At 41.0% G+C, this 20,106-nt stretch overlaps 1 protein-coding gene across 1 annotated transcript in view; it reads left to right on the plus strand.

Moving 5' to 3' along the window:
* Positions 1-20,106, plus strand: part of RASA1 (RAS p21 protein activator 1) — a 64,669-nt gene that overhangs the window by 6,233 nt on the left and 38,330 nt on the right. Inside the window, exons 2-4 of the mRNA XM_077347551.1 lie at positions 12,917-13,069; positions 14,784-14,919; positions 16,191-16,261. Coding sequence (XP_077203666.1) covers positions 12,917-13,069; positions 14,784-14,919; positions 16,191-16,261 — 360 coding nt within the window. The remainder of the gene's footprint in view (positions 1-12,916; positions 13,070-14,783; positions 14,920-16,190; positions 16,262-20,106) is intronic.

Raw genomic sequence — 20,106 nt, forward strand, 5'->3', positions numbered from 1 at the left:
GTCTTCATTCTTCCTTTATTTACAACATACTTTTTTATACTAGCTATGTTTTCCACTTGTGGAGAGCATTCTGACTAGTGGAATAGGAAGGGAAATGATTTTGCCTCTTCCCACTGTACACTCAAGTGTCACCCACTATGCTGTTCCCAGAGCACCAACCACAGAGGACTAGATTTAAGGAGTTAGAGCAGAGAGGGGAGCCAGGAAAGTTTCTTTTGGAAAGGGTGCTCTACTCATGCTAGAACAAGAAGAAGAGTTGGTTCTTATATGCCACTTTGTGTTCAACAGAGCTAAACCCAGATTAAGTGAGTGAATCATAGAATCATAGAATCATAGAGTTGGAAGGGGCCATACAGGCCATCTAGTCCAACCCCCTGCTCAATGCAGGATCAGCCCAAAGCATCCTAAAGCATCCAAGAAAAGTGTATATCCAACTTCTGCTTGAAGACTGCCAGTGAGGGGGAGCTCACCACCTCCTTAGGCAGCCTATTCCACCGCTGAACTACTCTGACTGTGAAATTTTTTTTCCTGATATCTAGCCTATACTGTTGTACTTGTAGTTTAAACCCATTACTGTGTGTCCTTTCCTCTGCAGCCAACGGAAACAGCATCCTGCCCTCCTCCAAGTGACAACCTTTCAAATACTTAAAGAGGGCTATCATGTCCCCTCCCAACCTCCTTTTCTCCAGGCTGAACATCCTCAAGTCCCTCAACCTATCATCATAGTGCTTGGTCCCTTGGCCCCAGATCATCTTCGTCGCTCTCCCTTTCAATTTTATCTTTCTTGAAGTGAGGCCTCCAGAACTGCACACAGTACTCCAGGTGTGGTCTGACCAGTGCCGTATAGTATACAATGGGACTATGACATCTTGTGATTTTGATGTGATGCCCCTGTTGATACAGCCCAAAATGGCATTTGCCTTTTTACCGCTGCATCACACTGTCTGCTCATGTTTAGTTTACAATCCACAAGTACCCCAAGGTGTCGTTCACATACAGTGTTACCTAGAAGCGTATCCCCCATCCAGTAGGCATGCTTTTCATTTTTCTGACCCAGATGCAGAACTTTACACTTATCTTTATTAAATTGCATCTTGTTCTCATTTGCCCATTTTTCCATTGTGTTCAGATCTCGTTGAACTCTGTCTCTATCTTCCGGAGTATTTGCCAGTCCTCCCAATTTGGTGTCATCTGCAAACTTGATGAGTAGTCCCTCCACCCCCTCATCTAGATCTAGATTCTTTGATTCTATTATAAGTGTTGGTTCTCTGAATATTAGTTGAGATATTAATAATATACTTGTCAGAGCTTTGTATTGTGTTCTCTCCTGAACAATATCACCTTTTGAAAACAACTGGGGGGGGGGGCGGCACATTTACTATATTTCTTGTTAAAAGTTGGGTTTCCAGGAGGCTAGATAGAAAATTGTTTTGCCGGTAGCATCTGGCTTGTAGGCTGTTTGAGCAGTAAAGTATGCAGGACCACCACTTGAGCCACCCCTTATTTAGAAAATCAGAGTTGATACCTCTTAAAAAAACTATTGTGATAATAGACATACCATTTTCAGAGCCCCGATTTCTGAGCCATTACCATTTCAAGAATTCTTTTGACTTTTTGTTCCAGTGCCCTTCCTCACCTTCCTAGCAAGTCCTGACATGCCCTAACATCCTTCAGAGGTAATTTAATGAGGCAGGGATTGCCTGGTGAGATCTTGAGATTTTTAGATACTATATATATGCTGTCAGTTCAATTGAATAGCTGTGAATCTGTCACAGAGCAGAATTAAGCTTTTGCATACTTGATGTAAACGTGCTATGCAGGCTCAGAATTCAGAATGCTTTTAAAAATATGTAATTGTTTTATCATTATGATTTAAATATCAGGCTGTCAGAGGTTTTCCTTGTGGCACTCCATGTATGCCTGTTACTCTCTTTTCTGACTCATGCAAATCCTTGTTTTGCAAAGATAGACATCAGTGTATTTGGAATAATAGAAGGAATTGTTTCTTGATGAGGAACTTGGTAGACCCCTTTCAGTGCCTGGAGGAACTAATAAGTTTGTTTAACAAATATATAAACTGTTTTCTACTGCAGATGTTGGCTTTCTTTATGGTACTGGGGGGAAATGGACACATGCTCATGCTCACCTGTTAGTAAAATGGAAAATCTATTGCTTTTTTCTTGGGAGAAACAACAACCATGTCCAGTGTCATCAGTTGACAAGGATCTGATTTAGCATGTTGCTATATTTTGTAAGCATGAAATATGTCATTTTTTACTATATTTTATTTTTTTTACTATATTTTACTATAAAATACCTCTCTTTTTTGGGGGGGGGGGAAGAGTTTGTAGAAGTGCCTGAAGTCCTGGAGTGCTATTGTTTAATTTAGTTTATTATATTTTAGACTGCTCTCCCTGCAAGCTGACTTATGACAGTGTACAGAATATAAAATACACAATTACAACAAATAAAATTTAAATTACAATTATTATTTAAATAAACTGACAGGTTAAAACAGCAATGATACTGTCGTAAAAAACCTCTTGTGATATTGAATTATCTCAGAAATTTTAGGATGATTTGGGAGTGCATCAGTATATAAATAGATTGCCTGGTAAGTGAATAGATGAGTGGGTGGGGCCACAAATAGTCTTTGGCCCAACCCAAATGCCTGGCAGAAGAGCTCCGTCTTACAGGCCCTGAAAAATTGTGCTAACTTCAGTCAGAGATGGTCTCACTCATGACAAAGCCATAACTACAGTTACTTCTCTGGTGGTTGGTAAAAACCTTTGACTGAAAAGTCAGTATACGTCGAAGACCCTTGACACAGTCCAGTATAAGAAAGATAGCAAGGATCATATAATCAATTGGTAATAGATTTGTATATTGGTTCTAATATAAAAATTATATTTTAAACTTACTACACAATAGTGTAAGTGTTGGGAGAATTCTCTTTATGAGTGGAGGCTTCAGTTGAACCCAGGCTCCTGGTTCTCACCAGCCTTGCAAGCTACTGATGTAATATGATCTTTTGTTCCTCTTTTGCAAAGCAGATAGATTGTTGATATAAGTCTTAAAAGTTTACAAGGTTTATTATGTACAAGGTGTATTAATAACACACATACAAGACACCAGCTGACCACAGAGGACTTATTGAAGTAAATCCAGCTATGCCAAACAGCACACAATAGGGCAATCATTTTCTAGTGTTTGAACTCTAGAACAGTGGTTCCCAAACTTTTTTTGGATGCTGCTCCTTGGTTCCCACATCCCTAGTGCCCCCCTGCCTGGGTCTCCTCCCAGCATCAAGGACTTCTTTCAGGGGCTTCAGAAAGCCCCCCTCCCCAGCCATGAACAGCCTAAGACATCCTGACTCACCTGGGCAGCACCGAAGCCCCCATGCCAGGCCTTTTCAGTGTACTGACCTGGGGAACAGCCTCTTGCTATTCCCCACAGAGGAATAGCCACGACTTCAGGAGACTAGACCTGCTGCCATTCCCCTGTCCTGGCCAAGGCAGGCCTATCTAGCCACGGGGGAAGCTGCTGGGGAGGAATTATGGTGCTCAGCTCCCCTTTGGAGCTCCAGGAGCATGGAGAAGATAGGGAGGCCAACACAACAGTAAGAGTCATATTGCTGCTTCCTCCTGCTCCCAAATTCCTTACCACCTCCTGGATCCTTTCAGCATCCCTGGGGGGGGGGTAGTACTTCTTACTTTGGGAAGCACTACTCTAGAGCCTTAGTCATGTTTACACCAAACATAGAACATAGTGATCTTACCAAAGGTTGGCTAGAGTGTTGAGATGAACAATGCAAAGGTCATGGGGATTCCATCTATACTTTTCTTGAGATTTGTGTCAGGTTATATATCGCTAATTCCAGTCCCCTTTCTTCTATTAGCCATTGACTGGAGGCACTTAGAAGAGGGGCAATTCTACCTCTGTGGGTTTTTCTCCCGGAATTGCTTCTGTGCATAAGGCATATCTCAAGATTAAGGGGCAGTCCTGCTGTATATTTGCTATCATCCTCCTAAGCAGTGGTTCCCAACCTTTTTATCACCGGGGACCACTCAACGCCGAGGACCACTCAACGCCTTTTAGACCCATTATGCACGGGGGTTTTAGCGCACATTCGGGGTGGAATGGCAGCGACTAAAATCACCGATAACGCACGGAGCCAGCTGCAACCAGCCGCAGCTTCGGTGCATGCCGCCAAAAAAGCCGCATCAGTGAAACGCGGAAGAAAGCGCAGCTTCCGGGTGACCGGGGTGCAACCAGAAGCGCCGCCCGGATCGCCGCGTGCATAATCAGTTACTCTGGGTTTTGCCGCCGTCGCGCCCCGCCCCGTACATAACCGGTATGCGTCGCGTCTTCCCCCTCCGCGTTTTCCATGTGACCCGAAATCGCCGTTTCGGCCGCCGTGCATAATGGGCCTTACTGAGGCCCGGTGGGGGGGGTAGTTTACTCCTCTACTCTCAACCACTGCCCTAGCGCTCTGATTGCTATGGTAATGTTTAAACATCCCTTCAAAATAAAATACAGACACGCCACAATGAAGTGTGTTGTAAAGGGCTCGGGGGGATGAAGTAAAGGGCCGGGGGGGGGGAGAAGGCGTCCTTCGGGGCCCACCTCCAATTAGTCGAAGGACCACATGTGGTTGTGGCCCACAGGTTGGGGATCGTTACTCCTAAGTATCATACCAAAGTGCCAAAGGGGGCTTATTGAAATGATGTATGCAATGTATTTCCCCAATATTACTTAAATGTGCCTGTGTTCTTCACTGATAGACAAGAGATGTGTCTAGCTAAGGGGAACAAGTCTTTTAATATTTAAGCATGCCTTTAGGCTTAGAAAGAGTAGAGCAGTGTGTGTGTGGGGGGGTGGACATTGTTGTACCTATATTCAGAGCTCTAATTTAGCTCAGGAATCTCAAGCAAGGGTTGTTTTGAACAAGTACATGTCTTTAAAAAAAAGAAATAATGTAGATTGTTGTCAAATCCTTTTCCTTCCCCAAAAGTATACACCCCTCTTCTTCTGTGTGCCCACACTGTGTCAGAGAAATTTCAAATAAACTGCTGCTGTAGGAGTAGTGGGACAGAAACTGCTTGATCTGAGTCACTACAGATATATCCCATACTTCCCGTTCCTCTTTTTAGAAGGTAGGTGGGATGATGTTTTCAGTGGAGCACAAAGAATTCAGATCAGAGATGACAGCCCAGAGAGCAAATAAAAGAGAACCAGAGAGTAAGAGAATAGATCTAGGCACCCTTAAGTGATTTGGAGGTGGCAACATTTAAATGGAGACTGATGATTAAAAGTTATCCACCATTTGAACAAAGTGTTTATTCATAAGAGTTAAGAGTTTACATCCCTAGTTCAATTATTTTGATGTATATTTATATATGGATACATATTTATTTATGTGTATTTATATATGGGTACATATTTATTTTGGGGGAGGAGTTGGGGAGATAACAAAAGTTGCTCCTGTTTTACTCTCTGTTAGGTATGTAACTAGCTTTTTCAGGGAAACTAACATGCCAATCAGAGGTTACCTGCAAGGAACTCGCAATGTGAGGGAAAACCCACTGCCAAACTGCTACATGCCCAGAGCAGGCATAGCTGTCATAGCCTAATTGAAGAAAAGGAAATGAGAACTGTCTGAAAATGGCTATTACACTGACAGATATTTTGATTAACAATATTTTTACTCAAAATACAAATACGCACAAAACAGTAGCAGTATTACAGTATTTTATTTATTTAACATTTGATACCTGACACCTCTTGTTCTGAATTAGTGCATCAAAATCTGGAGTCATCTGTGCTGCAGTAATCTTAACTATATATATTATAAGTGTGTATCTGTAAACTGAGAATGTACTTTTGATTTACTGGTTTTTATTAGAGAAAAGAGCTATTAACAGATGTATGTTTTATATATGTACTAGATTTAAAGCCCATTGTATATTGTAATACAATGGGTGCTAGCATGCTCTGTCCTGTGGTGGACCCCTTGCAGCTGTCCTGGCCCTCTCCCACCCTGCTGCCCTTGGCCCTGGACTGACTGGCATTCCAACCAGCCGCCTACCACCATTGCCCCCACATCCCGAACTGCGCCCACCCCCGCACCCCTTAGCCTTTTATTTATACCACAGAACAATGTAAAGATGTATTTCAATTTTTATACCACCCTCCCATACAGCTCAGGGCAGTTTACATATACCGTCACAGGGTGATACACGGAACGACCTAAACATGTAACATAGTCAAAAATAACATCAACAATAATCCAACAGTGGTTCTAAATCAACACTATTTCAGAGGTCAACAGCAATATAACAGGAACGGCAACTTAGATAAGGTCCCCAGAGAGGTCAGGTGGGTTCAGGCCATGGAGGGGATGTCTGAAGGGGACCTGTAGATGTTATTGGGTTTGGTCAGACTCAAGCAAATTCCTGGTGGAGGAGCTCCCTTTTGCAGGCCCTGCAAAATTGTGGGAGTTCTCAGAAAGACAGCACTTAAGAATCAAAAGCCTTAAGTAAAGGGAGTAAATCAGCCCCCCAAACTGGTATCATTTGCTAATGCCAACTTCAGTACAACATCATACTGCTTCTCTACCTACTTTTGATTTGTGGCATCCTTTCATTGATAGGTAGAGAGCCGTGCAAACATCCCGTTTTGAGTCACTACAGTTAGCAACATTTGTCATCCACCCTGAGTACACCTCCCATTTTAGAGAAACCTTCTTAGACAAGTAAGCCTGAACAAGTAAGCCTAGAGGTCCTCTTCCCTCCCTGGAAATACACTTCCCCACTACACTAGATCCACTACTTTTTTCTCTGCAGCCCTGGAGGCATTTTTGTCTGAAGCAGGATTTCTTCTCTACTTAGAAAGCTCCACCTCAAAACATACACATATAATATAAACTCACCAAGGAACTGGAGCCAACATCCTCAACACTTGCTGAATCCATAACAAAAATCATAAACCCTCCTCAGATTCACTACCCACCTGCCAATGGACAGAACTCATAAATCTTCTTTCCTTGCACTTTAGTCCAAATTAAAGAGCCCAGTTAGGGTTCTCTGTCAGCTGGAAGTACTTCCAGACTTTGGAGATGTAAGGGCACCTATGCTGACTGCCACCTGTGAGCACCCCTGGAGCCATCTCTGGTGAGTAACTCAGGGCAGACACACTATGTCTTGGGGGGGGGGAGAGAGAACAGGAAGAAATGCTTGAGGGGTAAGGGGTTGATATGGCAGCACCTTGGAGGGCACCTTCATCTCTTCCTCTTGTGCCACTTCTTATTTCCCCTCCTGTTCCTCAGAAAGCCTGCTGGACTTTGAAGAAACTAGAGCAGGGACATCCAGCCTCCCCTCCAGTTCCTCTAGAAACCTCTGGGTCCCTGGGGTGAGTCCCTGCCCAGTGCCAGCAGCAGCAGCCTCCATGACGCACCTAAAAATGCCTGCCTTCACATTCGTTAATGCTTTGAGCAGCACACTTTGCTTCTTAAAAAGTTAATCTAGGTTATTATAACACTTTTTTCAAGAAACACAACCTTGCCTCTTTTAGTATCTTCCTATCGCTGGCCTAATGGGGAAGGAACAGAAACCCTATGCTGAATTGTAATTAAAAGTATTTAAAAGTTAAACAATTCCTAAAACAGACCCTTATTACTAAAAGCCAATTTAGCAGCACCTTTGTGTTCAATAGGCCTGAAATCAGAAGCATACACTTGTATGCAGAACAGTGGACCTCAAAAATGCCTTACCCTGAAAACTTCTATCCTTCTACAATTTGTAGGGAAGAAATACAGGTGGGGGAAAAGACAGGGGAAAGGACAAGAGAAAGCAAGAACTGAAACCAACCCCCCACAGCACACCAAAAACCGAAAAAGGGGGGGGGGCAAAAGAAGCAAGCAACAAAGCCTCTGCCTAACTCCCCAAAACAAAGAAAATGAGTGAGCGAGATTTTTCACGTAAAATAGATTTTTAAAGCTAAGCATAGCCCTCCCCAACAAGCCCCCTCTAAAGAGAACCAAAAATGAATAAGTTACCCAAGTTTTAAAGCAGCTCAAAAGAATCAAAACCAAGAACCGAAGCAAAGTCAAGCTGTACCGAAGCAGAAGGAAAAAACCCTTGACTTCCCCACAGACCCAAACAACAACAAAATTCCACAAAAATAAAGCCACAAAACCAGAAGGAACTCTAAAATCTAAGAATCAAACAAACTAAGGAACCAAAAAGGCCTGAGGCCCTTGGCCTCACTCCCCTCACACACTCCAGGCCTAATCAAGCACTAAAAATCTCCAAACTCTGAAACCACAAAACCAGAAGGAACTAAAACCTAACCAAAGAGAACAACAAAAAAAGCCTGAGGCCCTAGACTTCCCACCCACATACAGCCTATCACCCATCAAGCCCAAAGAACAACTAACAGTAAAATAAAACGTTTTTAAAAATGTTGTTCACTGTCAAACCAGTTGCTGTCTTCTCCAGGCAGGCAGAGTCCGATCCAAAGTCCACAGAAGTCTCTCAGTCAGAGGATTTAAGGTGATTAACACAATATTAACAGCAAATAGTACAGTAAAAAGATAGATAACAGTGCTGAATACCCAAGTCAGCCTGCCCTCCTTCCCCCCCCAAAAAGAGCAAGAAAACACTGTCCATTTCAAGCGTATCTGAAACAGGTCATGTTTGTCAGGGTGTCACCCCTTTATTGACAGTCAGTTCTGGGATCGGGAGGTAGGAAGCCTGTTGTCCTGGTGGTGTTGCTCCATCCCTATGTTCAGTAGCTGCTCTGGCTTGGGTAGACTCTCCCCACTTGCCAGAAGCTGCCTGTAGTTTCATTATGCCCTTTAATAGGAGGCTTGAACTCGAGCCAAGTAAGATGTGCTTTGGCTCACTCCAGTAGTCTGCAAAAGCAAGGGGAAGAGAGGATCCAAAGTGAACGTCGACCCACTTTTTACCTGATGCTGAAGGTGTGAGAACCTAGAAGGAATGCTAGATACAGGAGTCTAGCCCAGTAAGCAAGAACCTCCTCTGCTAGGCTGCTCGATAAAATCAGTTAACTAACCCAAACAGTACAAAAGCAGTGAACCCTGTGAGAGTGCATGGTGAGAAGGTAGCCAGGGGTTTTATCTTTGCTAGACAATCATGACTAAGGATGACAAAATCTCCATTCATATTTTATAATACAAGTATTTGAATTCCAGTATTCAAAGTGAAGTAAGCTAGATGCTCTTGGGATGATCCTTTTTTTTTTTTTAACGAAACTGAATTGCTAAATTTGGGGTACAAAATGCATGCTAATATTTTCCCATCAGGATGAGTATAAAATTCTAGTATAAGAGCACGTTTACATTTCCCACAATAATAAAGTATTTCTTTATAGAAGCAGCAACCACCAGAACTGGATAAGTGCTTCTGCCACTTTACAGGACGAGATAGATGACCAAGTAGCCAATTTAGAATGATGTTCTGTTATTTTAAAGCAGATTGAGGATAAAGAACCATACGAGGGAGGGAGGAAATTCCATGAATCAGAATGAACCATGTTACAGATGTTTCAGCTACTTTTGCATAGATGATTGGATCGTATGAAACACTTCCCACTTTACATCTGCTTAGACCTTTGGAAAGTTACGGCTGCAGAATTAGGATATGCACAAAATTAGTGAGAGTTAGTGAATTCTTCCCTTCACATCAGGCTAAAGAGAAATTGTGTGGTTCTACTTTCTCCAAAGTCCATACCCTTGATAATGTATTTAGTTTTCACATGCTATGTAAGAGTACTTGGTTGCTTCCTCTGACTTTGGGAGGAAATGGTTCACCTTCATCCCACTTTCTTCTTAAGTTAGTCACACCATAAGTGCTTTAGCATGAGAAGCTAATCACACCTTTCAAGTTAGTGTTAGAGACTTGGGGACAAGCTACACATTATGAATGTATCCTGGTCTACCACAAGGATTTTGGGGTCAGGTCCTGGTTTGCTAGTTTCCTGTTGGAGACACAAATCTAAGGCAACTATGCAGAAAGAGACAGTTACGGCTTCTCCTTGGCACCACATTTATGCTGCCTTCCCTATTGGTGTCTGCATGTTTGGCCCATTGATGCATGTGTAGTCCCGGAGGCCATTTCAGGTTGGGAAAGGGATGTGAGGGGAGGTTTAATCTCCTTTTTTAATGGACTTAATCCAGATTGGGCCCCATATATCGCAGCATTGTCTTCCTAGGAAGGACGGAAAATACATCTGTCTGACCCAATAATTATCTTGATTTGTAGTCTGACCCTTAGTCTTGTTCTTCCTGGCGTAGGTGGAAAATCTGTTCACTTGAATAGCACAGGGGATCTTTATGCTGACTTGTAAATTACTTTATGGGAAACTTCTTAGATCAGTTCAGATCCTAAGCTTCTAATGGGATATATTTCTGACTACTTATTCTTAGAGTGAAAGTTCTTAATATACTATATGTACTTGCTTGAGAATAAGTGCTATTGAAGTCGGGGTGTTTTGTTTTGAAATAAGGGTGTGGTGTTAGTGCAGCCTTTTTACTGTTAAGAACCCCTTGAAACATTCTTCAGGCTTCGAGAAATGGGGGAAGTGATATTAGCAGGCCAGATCTCCCTGCCATGCCCATGGAAGCCATGTGTTACTAGAAGTGACATCACCCATACACTCTCACTGGATGTGACATCATAGACCATCACCCCCTGATCCCACATTGCCAGAAATGGCCCAGCAGCCTACTACGCTGGGCTGGGAACAAGGCTGGGGCAGGCATCTACTGCTCTGTTACCTCCTGCCACCTCCCCCTCCAACACGGTTAAGTTAAAATGAGAGTACTTACCTCTCTGGACTCTAGTCACTAACACGATGAGTCTTGGCTAGCAAAGATTTTTATGACTGGGCTCCCTCTCTTTTTCACCCTCTTCAGGCCCATCATTGGCTGTTTAGGGAGGGGGAATAGGTCAGGATATCACCTAATAATATTTGTTTTTAAATTAAAAGATATATTAAAATTAATTAACTCCCACCCAGTTGGAAAAACCCTTCCTGGGCTGTCAAGGTACCTCAGGGTTTCATGAACTCCCTGTTGAGAAAGCCTGTATTAGTGTGTGGTGTGCAGGATTTTTGAAGTACTGTTCGACAATTTTATTTTGTATTCATTCGGTGCATGATACATAATTATGTGATTAGAAATGAAATTCACTTTTCTCTAGCCGCACAAAGTTAAAAGAGCAACATTTGAGTCTTATGGCATTTTTAAGACCAATAAAGTTTTATTCAAGGTGTGGGCTTCCTTGTGCATGCACACTTCCTCAGACGATGAAATAGGAATAATCAGAGTACCGATATAAGGAGAGAGTAAATTAGCAGAAAATTAGCAAACAGCATCATGAATCTTGGATATCATGGTATCATGGATACCAACACATGCAGCAAAATGATGTTTATCATTATCAGATAATGCCTTGCTAGAATTATAGTTTATCAGTTCTTTGGTTGCTGTTCACAAAAACATAAGGCAAATAAAAATGTTAAAGTTAATGATTAATGTCAGATGCTATGCCAGTTGTGAAAAGAAGTAATTTAAGAATTAAAAGAGACCTGTTGCTTTCTCCATCTGTCTCCACCCAAGCACAGAAGCATCCCCACAAATGCAAAGCCCTGTTGAGTTTGGTCTCCTGGCTTAAGACTAGAGCATTAGATTCTAAATTACATTACATACTTCATGTTCCAAATGAATAAAATGAAGGGGGGATTATAAGGAATGCAAATAAAAGGGCTGAATAAAGGTAGCATATTTAGTGAGATAAAAAATGAATGAAACTTCATTGGTCTTAAAGGTGACATTGTACTCAAATTTAGTTCTGCAACTTCAGACCAACATGGCTATCCACCTGAAAGAAAAAAGAACTTTGCTTACCCTAGTACTGTTTCAAAAGCTGACATTTCAGCGTGCATCCTGTTTTCTAGAGAAGTGTGTTATCTACTGGAGTTTCCTGAGGATATTTGCTAGACTAGTTTGCTGCTACATTCATTACATGTGCTGTATTTTCATGGTTTGTTCTATTTTCCCCAGTCAGTTTTTACCAAAATTATAGATAGCACAAATTGACTACATAACAAAATATGTAGCTATACCTACCAAAAAATCAAACTATGAGATTGCTTCTCTTTTTCGGTATGACAAATCGAAAACAATAGATATTTTTTATTGATTACAAAACTGTCTCTAAAAGAAGCCTTCCGAACATTGTATGCGAGAGTAGGGTAATAGAAAGGGGGCATGATTGCATTTTGGTAATTTAAATTAGAAATGAAAGTGTTTTTGATAAAACATGACTTTATTTCTAAGAATATAGGTGGGGAATGTATCTTCCACCAAACAAATGTATTAAATATAATTTGTTAATTAAAATATTGAAATAACTTCATTCTTACATCCATCACCTGAAGATATATACATGTGTGACTGAAGATATATGCATATTATAAATCTTATTTGTATGAACCGGTTTCTGGTTCCTCAGTACAGTAAGGCAGTGGAACAATTACAGTTGAGCTGGGAAGTTAGTAGAGCTGGTTCAGATAATGGGTGCATTATATAGGGCAGATAATGCAATTGAATTAGAATACTTTACAAAAATTCTGTAAATACTAAATACATAAACTTTGCTATTCTTTTAAATATTTAGTATACTTGTACCATGGGCTTGCTGCAGAATCTTTCACCCCTTTCTGCCCCGCATCCAAAATCTTAATAACACCTAGGTCTCTGTTTTAGATTTTGTGTTCAGGTATTTCATGGTTTTGAATGTTAGCTCAATTTCTCTGGCCCGGGTTGATCTCTGTATCACTATATGATCCTGATTGAAATTAACATATGTTGTCTTCACACTTTGTTTTTCAGATGGTATCATGGAAAGCTTGACAGAACTATTGCAGAAGAACGTCTTCGGCAAGCAGGGAAACCTGGAAGTTATCTTATTCGAGAGAGTGATCGGAGGCCTGGATCGTTTGTACTTTCATTCCTTAGCAAAACAAATGTTGTTAACCACTTTAGGTGAGTGTTTTTAGAATTGGTTCTGTCCATTCAGAAAATTTTAAAGGACTGTTTATGACGCTTAGCATTCCTTTGTATAAAAATTGGGTGCACACTTTCTTTTCTTACTCACGGCTTCAAAGAATTGGCACAACATTTATTAGAATAGAAGCTATAATGTTTCTATAAATGAGAGAGGTAGGAGAAGGTAGTAAGTACAGGGACTGTGGATTGCAGGGTCAGTACAATACATTTAACCTAGTACTTTTGGGACTGTGTGCCTTCAATAATACTCGTTTGACATTGGTTCATTTGTGGCCAAAGCCCTGCTTATGAGAAATACTCAGACTTTTTCCTAGTATTTGAAAACTGTTATTTTAAGATGTTAGTGATCTGTTTTTATGCTGGATTAGTTTTTAATGCTGAATTCAATGTTTTTATTTTGTAAGCTGTCTCATGTGGGTTCTTGGGGAAGTGGCATAATTTTTTTCTAAGAAACTAAAATAATCCTCCTGAATGATCTGTTATTTCCTTTATAAAAATGCTTTCCTGAACAATTCCATTTTGTACATTCTACTGAGTGATTGAAGTATGGCAATATTCCTGACCTCCTCAGGCAGGCCATTGCACACAGTGAGATCCACAGTAGAGAATCCTTGGGCACAGGCTACTTGCTGGCCTTACTCCAGGGTGGCATCTTCAGCAGACTTTGACCAGAAGAGTGCAGTTATCACAGTGGGGTATATCAGGAGATGTGGTTCTTTTGACATGTGTCTTCTAGGCCATGAATAGCTCTGTAGCCAGTACCTTGAACTGAACATGAGAATGAATTGGTAACTAATGGAGCAGCTCAAAATTACAGATAACATTGGATTTTGCCTAGTTTCCGATAATAGAGCTGCAGCATTCTGTGCCAGTTGGAGTTTCCAGGTTGTCCTTGAGGGCAGGCCCATGTGGAATGTACTGCAAATAGTCAGTGGACAGATTGGCGAAGTCAGGAAAGAGAGGCATCAAGATTGTATTTTATTTTGTTTTTTACTGCTAAATGCTACTCCAGCAATAATACTGACTTAAAAGGTGGACATACATTAGGAATGTCCAAAGTTTGGGGACCTGCCTGATTTTATAAGATCCATTATCTCAATATTGATGAAAATTGAGTATGGCAGTAAACAACAAAAACAATTCCTCTGCTGAACTCAGGTAAGCTGTAGTGCTATAATAGTATTGCTATAAAATGCTGCTTGGCATTTTTATTAAGTAATATAAAATATAAAATGTTAATGCAGAGTGTGCATTTGTGAGCTATGCATAATCTGTCCAGGATAAATGGAATCCACTTTCCACTAGTTGTCTCACTTTTGTGTGTACTCACTTGCTCTGCCCTCTTAGCCCAACTGCAGCCCCACAATTTAGAGCTTTTGGTGCATGCAGGATCCAGCAACTCCCATGTATACAGGAGCCATAAGAGGTTAGACTGAAGTGCTTCAAAGACTTGGCTGGGAGCTCGAGCCCTGCATCAGTGACATATAAGAAAGTTCAGTTGGTTATTGGTGGCTCACAAGTTGTAGTTTGGACACGCCTATTCAACATTAATGTGTATACTGCTCTTGTAAGACTTGTACCATGCTTTGAAAAGTTACATGTAGAGTGGATTAGCATTGAAATATCTGTTTACGTTTATTTAGGTAACCTTGTTAAAGTGTTTCTAATGTTTGGTTATCTTCCTCAACAGGATTATTGCTATGTGTGGTGATTATTACATTGGTGGACGACGGTTTTCCTCACTTTCTGACCTGATAGGTTACTACAGTCATGTGTCTTGTTTGCTTAAGGGGGAAAAATTATTGTTTCCAGTAGCACCACCTGAGGTATGTTATTTTTTTTTAAAAACCTCTTTTCTGCCTTTTAGTAAACATTTATTGAAAAAATAAACACCTATTTGAGTCAGATATTCACAATAGTGTTAAGTCTATTAATAACTAATTTTAGGCTATTAAACACCTTAGCTGTCTAGTCTAAGTTTTAGGCTAAGTGTTTCTTTTCATACATTTTGTAATGGTAGAGGATGTTGTGATATATTTTGCATGGAAAGAAATCTAAGATTAAATACCAGGTAGCCCATTTTCTTCCCTATATTGATGACTACAGAAGGGGACAGACTCTATTTTGCTGGGCCCCAAGCACCACTGGGTATCATGTCACCTTGCTTCCCCTTGTGAAAGAAAGCAGGTGCTATGGAGAAGAGAACTACATCTTTTAAAACCCCCCAGCAGTGTTGTAACCCATGTATTTTCCTCTGTTACTACCTAAACTTGCAAGGATTAAGCCTGCTGTTGAGGACTACATATCAAGTTTGATTCTGTCAGGATCATAAAAAGGCAGTGCCCAACTTCCTTGTGTTCTGGGACTTTTTGAGTGCTCAAGAGCTATGAAGGTTGGGTAGAAATTGTAAAGCAGAGACATGATAGATGTAATTTACTCTTACTATAAATGCTAACAATTTAAACTTTGTGCTATAACCATTTCAGTAATACTCTGTTGAACCACAAAAATAATGATAAAAATATACATGCAAGAAGATAGTACTGTGCTTATTTTTCTAGCAAAACTGTTTTGAATTATTTTATTGAATAACAAACAGCAAATTCAAAACAATATTTATAGTTATTATTTTCATGTTACTGGAGACATAATCTAATAAGCAGCTTAGTCTGTCCAAAATACAAAACAGTTTTCACTTTTTGAAAATTAAGCTGTAAATGGCAAAGACTTCTGTCTAATTCTGCCCCGACAGATGAATAAGCAATTGGAAGCTATCTTTTGATGGATTTGAGATGTTGAAGAGATTAACAATGCAATCCTAAAAAGGGATAGCATCTAGCTCAAGCCTATTCAGTGAAATTTACTTCCGTCAAAGTGTTCTTAGAACTACATTACAAAACTCTAGCCAGATGAAAACGTTGGCATTACTAAAACAATCATCAGCTTGAGTTCTTGCCTTGCCAGAAACCAGTCAGTAAAAATTCAGCGTCTAGTTAGTACTTCGGATATTTTGTATCTTGCCTGGAAGTCACATTAGTAGCATTGCAATTCAGATCTGTAGTCCTATTCTGTAACAGAACACCTGTCTTGTTTATAGCCAGTAGAGGACCGCAGGAGAGTTCGAGCCATTCTGCCATATACTAAAGTGCCAGAAACAGATGAAATAAGGTATAGTTGATAATACTTTCAAATACTATGCATGGTGACTTGGGTGCAGCATTAAACATGTTCTTGTGTTTTTTAAAAAAGGGTTATTAAAGAGGGCAATGAGCACTACACTAGTTTATTTATAATTTAAAACTACCATTTTGTCTGAGGAAGAGTGCATGCACTCGAAAGCTTGAATAAATCTTTGTTGGTCTTAAGGGGTGCTATTGGACTCAGTTTCTGTTGTGCTACTTCAGATCAACACGGCTACCCACTTGAATCTATCTTAAACCTATGTTGTAAGTTACTTCAATATTACAGTTTTGTGTTTCAGTGAAGTATTCTTTTTTGGACACAAAATAAGTTCATGACCAAAGATATCTATTTATTTATTAAATTTATATTTAAATTTATTGACCTTCCTGCCCAGCTATGCCAGCTCAAGGTGATTTACAATAAAACAGAACAAGATACTAATAGCATAATCCCATGTATTTGCCCCCAAGTCGCCCACCAGCCTTGGAAGAGGCCATCTGTCTAGATGGATGGGTATCCTGGGGACACTAGAAGAGGGACCCAGATCTTCCTAGCCTGTCCTCAACCAACTGCCCAGTGGAAGAGTTCCGTCATACAGGCCTTGTGGAACCATGATAGCTCCAATGAGGCTCTCAGCTCTTCTGGGTGATCATTCTACCAGGTCAGGGCCCGGACTGAAAAGGCCCTGGTTGAGGCCAGACATACTTCCTGGGGCCTGGGAACCACCAACAGATTCAGACCTGCAGAGCAAAGTGCCCTGTGAGGGACATAACAAGATTAAAGATTACAAGAAAAGAATGACCAGGTAGCTGATATAATGTAAATAATATTTAGCATAGCAAAATATCCTCTACAGCTTACTATTAAATGAAAATTATTAAGGCCAATTCATTTCTGTGAAACTGAGTTCACTGGTAAAGGGCCTTGCTCCAGTACATGAAGCCTTGTACTGGTGGAAGGATCCACTGCTAGTAGAAACACTGATCATCTACCCTGTTCATTTTTTGTCATCACCATATCTAATAATAAGTGACTGCCCGTGAAATCAGAAAAACCCAGCAATTCACAGACAGGTTGAGGGGATGGCGGGGGGGGGGGGGTCCTCAGTCTGCAGAAAAACCTGAATTTGTAAATTAACAGAAAAAGGACACCCCAAATGGGCTTGATCTAGGAACTGAATATCCCCCTGGGGTGCAGAATTTTGAGAGTTGTCATGGGGGGGGGGGCAGAAGATTATTTTGGTAAAGCCTCTGAGATTATATATAATACTGAAGATGTAGATTTGTTTTATGAGATGGCTTCTATTTGATCCTCCTTCCCGTGTTAAATATTTTTCAAAATATTGACAAGCTGTTAGCTGACTACAATGTAGCTATTCCATTTTCCATGCAGCCTTTCCAACTCTTTACTCCACCAGTTGCTTGTATATGATGTTGCTGGAATAATGTTAGTGCTATCAATTTATTCTTCTTAATTTCAAAAATGGGCTAACTGCATAAGGACATGAATTCCAGCAGCTCTGGTTACTGGTGTCAAAAGGTGTGTCAAAAGCAGCATAGAGTAGAAACTGACTGGCCCATAACAGAAATCCATAAAATTCTGAATGGATGGAGAAACTAGATAGATGTAATATATACATTTTGTGTATGTGTGTTTGTTTTTTCTGCTTCATGAGGTTAACACTTCATACATTTCATGTAATACTTCAGTTAATTTGTTAGCTTTTAAGGTGCTATGGGAATAATTAAAATGATCTCTAGCAACTTCTGGAGTAAATGCTGGATTTGTTTTATCTAGCTGGATCCTTTTTCCTTTTTTTGCTGAGGTGTAGATCAGATGAAACAATCTAGAGAGCAGTGTATTTGGGACAATTACTTTGACCAAGAATCTATCTTTTCAAAGTGCTTATCTTACTGTAAGGAGTGCATAGACTGAACTAGCCTAGTACGTCTAACTGGAAAAACTAATCATACAAAGCTGACTTTAAAATTGAAGCTAGTAGTTATACTCAAATTTGCATGGAAGTCAGATCCAAATGCCCTGGGATTTACTTCTAAGAAAATATGTACAAGATTTGTTGTTGTTATGTGCGAAGTCGTGTCCGACCCATCGCGACCCCATGGACAATGATCCTCCAGGCCTTCCTGTCCTCTACCATTCCCCGGAGTCCATTTAAGTTTGCACCTACTGCTTCAGTGACTCCATCCAGCCACTTCATTCTCTGTCGTCCCCTTCTTCTTTTGCCCTCGATCGCTCCCAGCATTAGGCTCTTCTCCAGGGACTCCTTCCTTCTCATGAGGTGGCCAAAGTATTTGAGTTTCATCTTCAAGATCTGGCCTTTTAAGAGCAGTCAGGGTTGATCTCCTCTAGGACTGACCGGTTTGTTCGCCTTGCAGTCCAAGGGACTCGCAAGAGTCTTCTCCAGCACCAGAGTTCAAAAGCCTCAATTCTTTGATGCTCAGCCTTCCTTATGGTCCAACTTTCGCAGCCATACATTGCAACTGGGAATACCATAGCCTTGACTAAACGCACTTTTGTTGGCAGGGTGATGTCTCTGCTTTTTAGGATGCTGTCTAGATTTGCCATAGCTTTCCTCCCCAGGAGCAAGCGACTTTTAATTTCTTTGCTGCAGTCCCCATCTGCAGTGATCTTGAAGCCCAGGAAAATAAAATCTGTCACTATCTCCATTTCTTCCCCATCTATTTGCCAGGAATGTACAAGATTACATTGAGATATTTTAAATTGTGTGCTACTCTCAGCTGAATCAGACCATTGTACTTATGGTTGAAGTAAATGCAAGAGACATTTGTATTAACTATAGAAGTTCCTCAACTGCTTCCCTCAATGTTTACTAGTGTTTTTGGGGGTGGGGGTGGGGGTGGGGGGAACTTACTTGCTTGCCTCGCTCGGTCTAGAAGATCTTTTCTTTAGTTATCCTTTGTAACTGTCAGAAGTGGGGGTGTTCAAAAAAGTCAGTATCTTTCACCTGGTGTCTATTGAACTACAATTTTTTAAATTATTCCTAGATCCCAATGCTGAGATTTTCAGAAAGCTAGATTTTTTTCATGTCCAATAGACCCAAGACAAAAATGCTAGTTGTAAAAAGCCAGCCTGGGGCTGAGGCTGACTCAGCTTCTCTTGCAGCACGGTTTTAATTTTGCTAAAGTTGAAGCTGGCCCCAGGATCTGTGTGTGGTGGGCTGGATGTCTCCACCTGTGTGTGGTGGGCTAGATGTTGGGAGGACTGTGGTACTGTTTAAACTGAACTGCAAGAGAGGATGAGTTGGGGGTCACAGGAGCTCATTCTTCTTGCAGCTTTGTTTAAACTTCAAGAGGAGCCAGTCCCAGATGAGGGGGTTCTCAGCTCCTGCTACCCCAGATGATCTTTGGTATAACTGAATATCCCTGAATAAAAGGCAAAAAAAATCAGCTTTTATTTGGGTGGTGCTATATTAGCAGTTGATCAGATTTCCTGATTTGTAATTGTGAGAGCCAGCTTAGTTTGGTGTAGTGGTTAAGAGTGGCAGCCTCTAATCTGGAGAGCTGGGTTTGATTCTCCATTCCTCCACATGCAGTCAACTGGGTGATCCTGGGCTACTCATAGTCCTGCTAGAGCTGTTCTCAGAGAACAGTTCCTTCAGATCTCTCTACCTACCTCATAGGGTGTCTGTTGTGGAACAAGGACAGGTAAGCAATTGAAACCTGCTTTGAGACTCCTTTGGGTAGTAAAAAGTAGGATGCAAAAAAGCTGTTTTTTCTCTCTTAAATCAGTGGTCCCCAACCTGCGGGCTGGGCCGCGGCTCCCTCTCCCCGCCCCCCCCGCAGTAAAAA

The sequence above is a fragment of the Paroedura picta genome, chromosome 7 (assembly GCF_049243985.1).
Source record: "Paroedura picta isolate Pp20150507F chromosome 7, Ppicta_v3.0, whole genome shotgun sequence".
Taxonomy (NCBI): Eukaryota; Metazoa; Chordata; class Lepidosauria; order Squamata; family Gekkonidae; genus Paroedura; species Paroedura picta.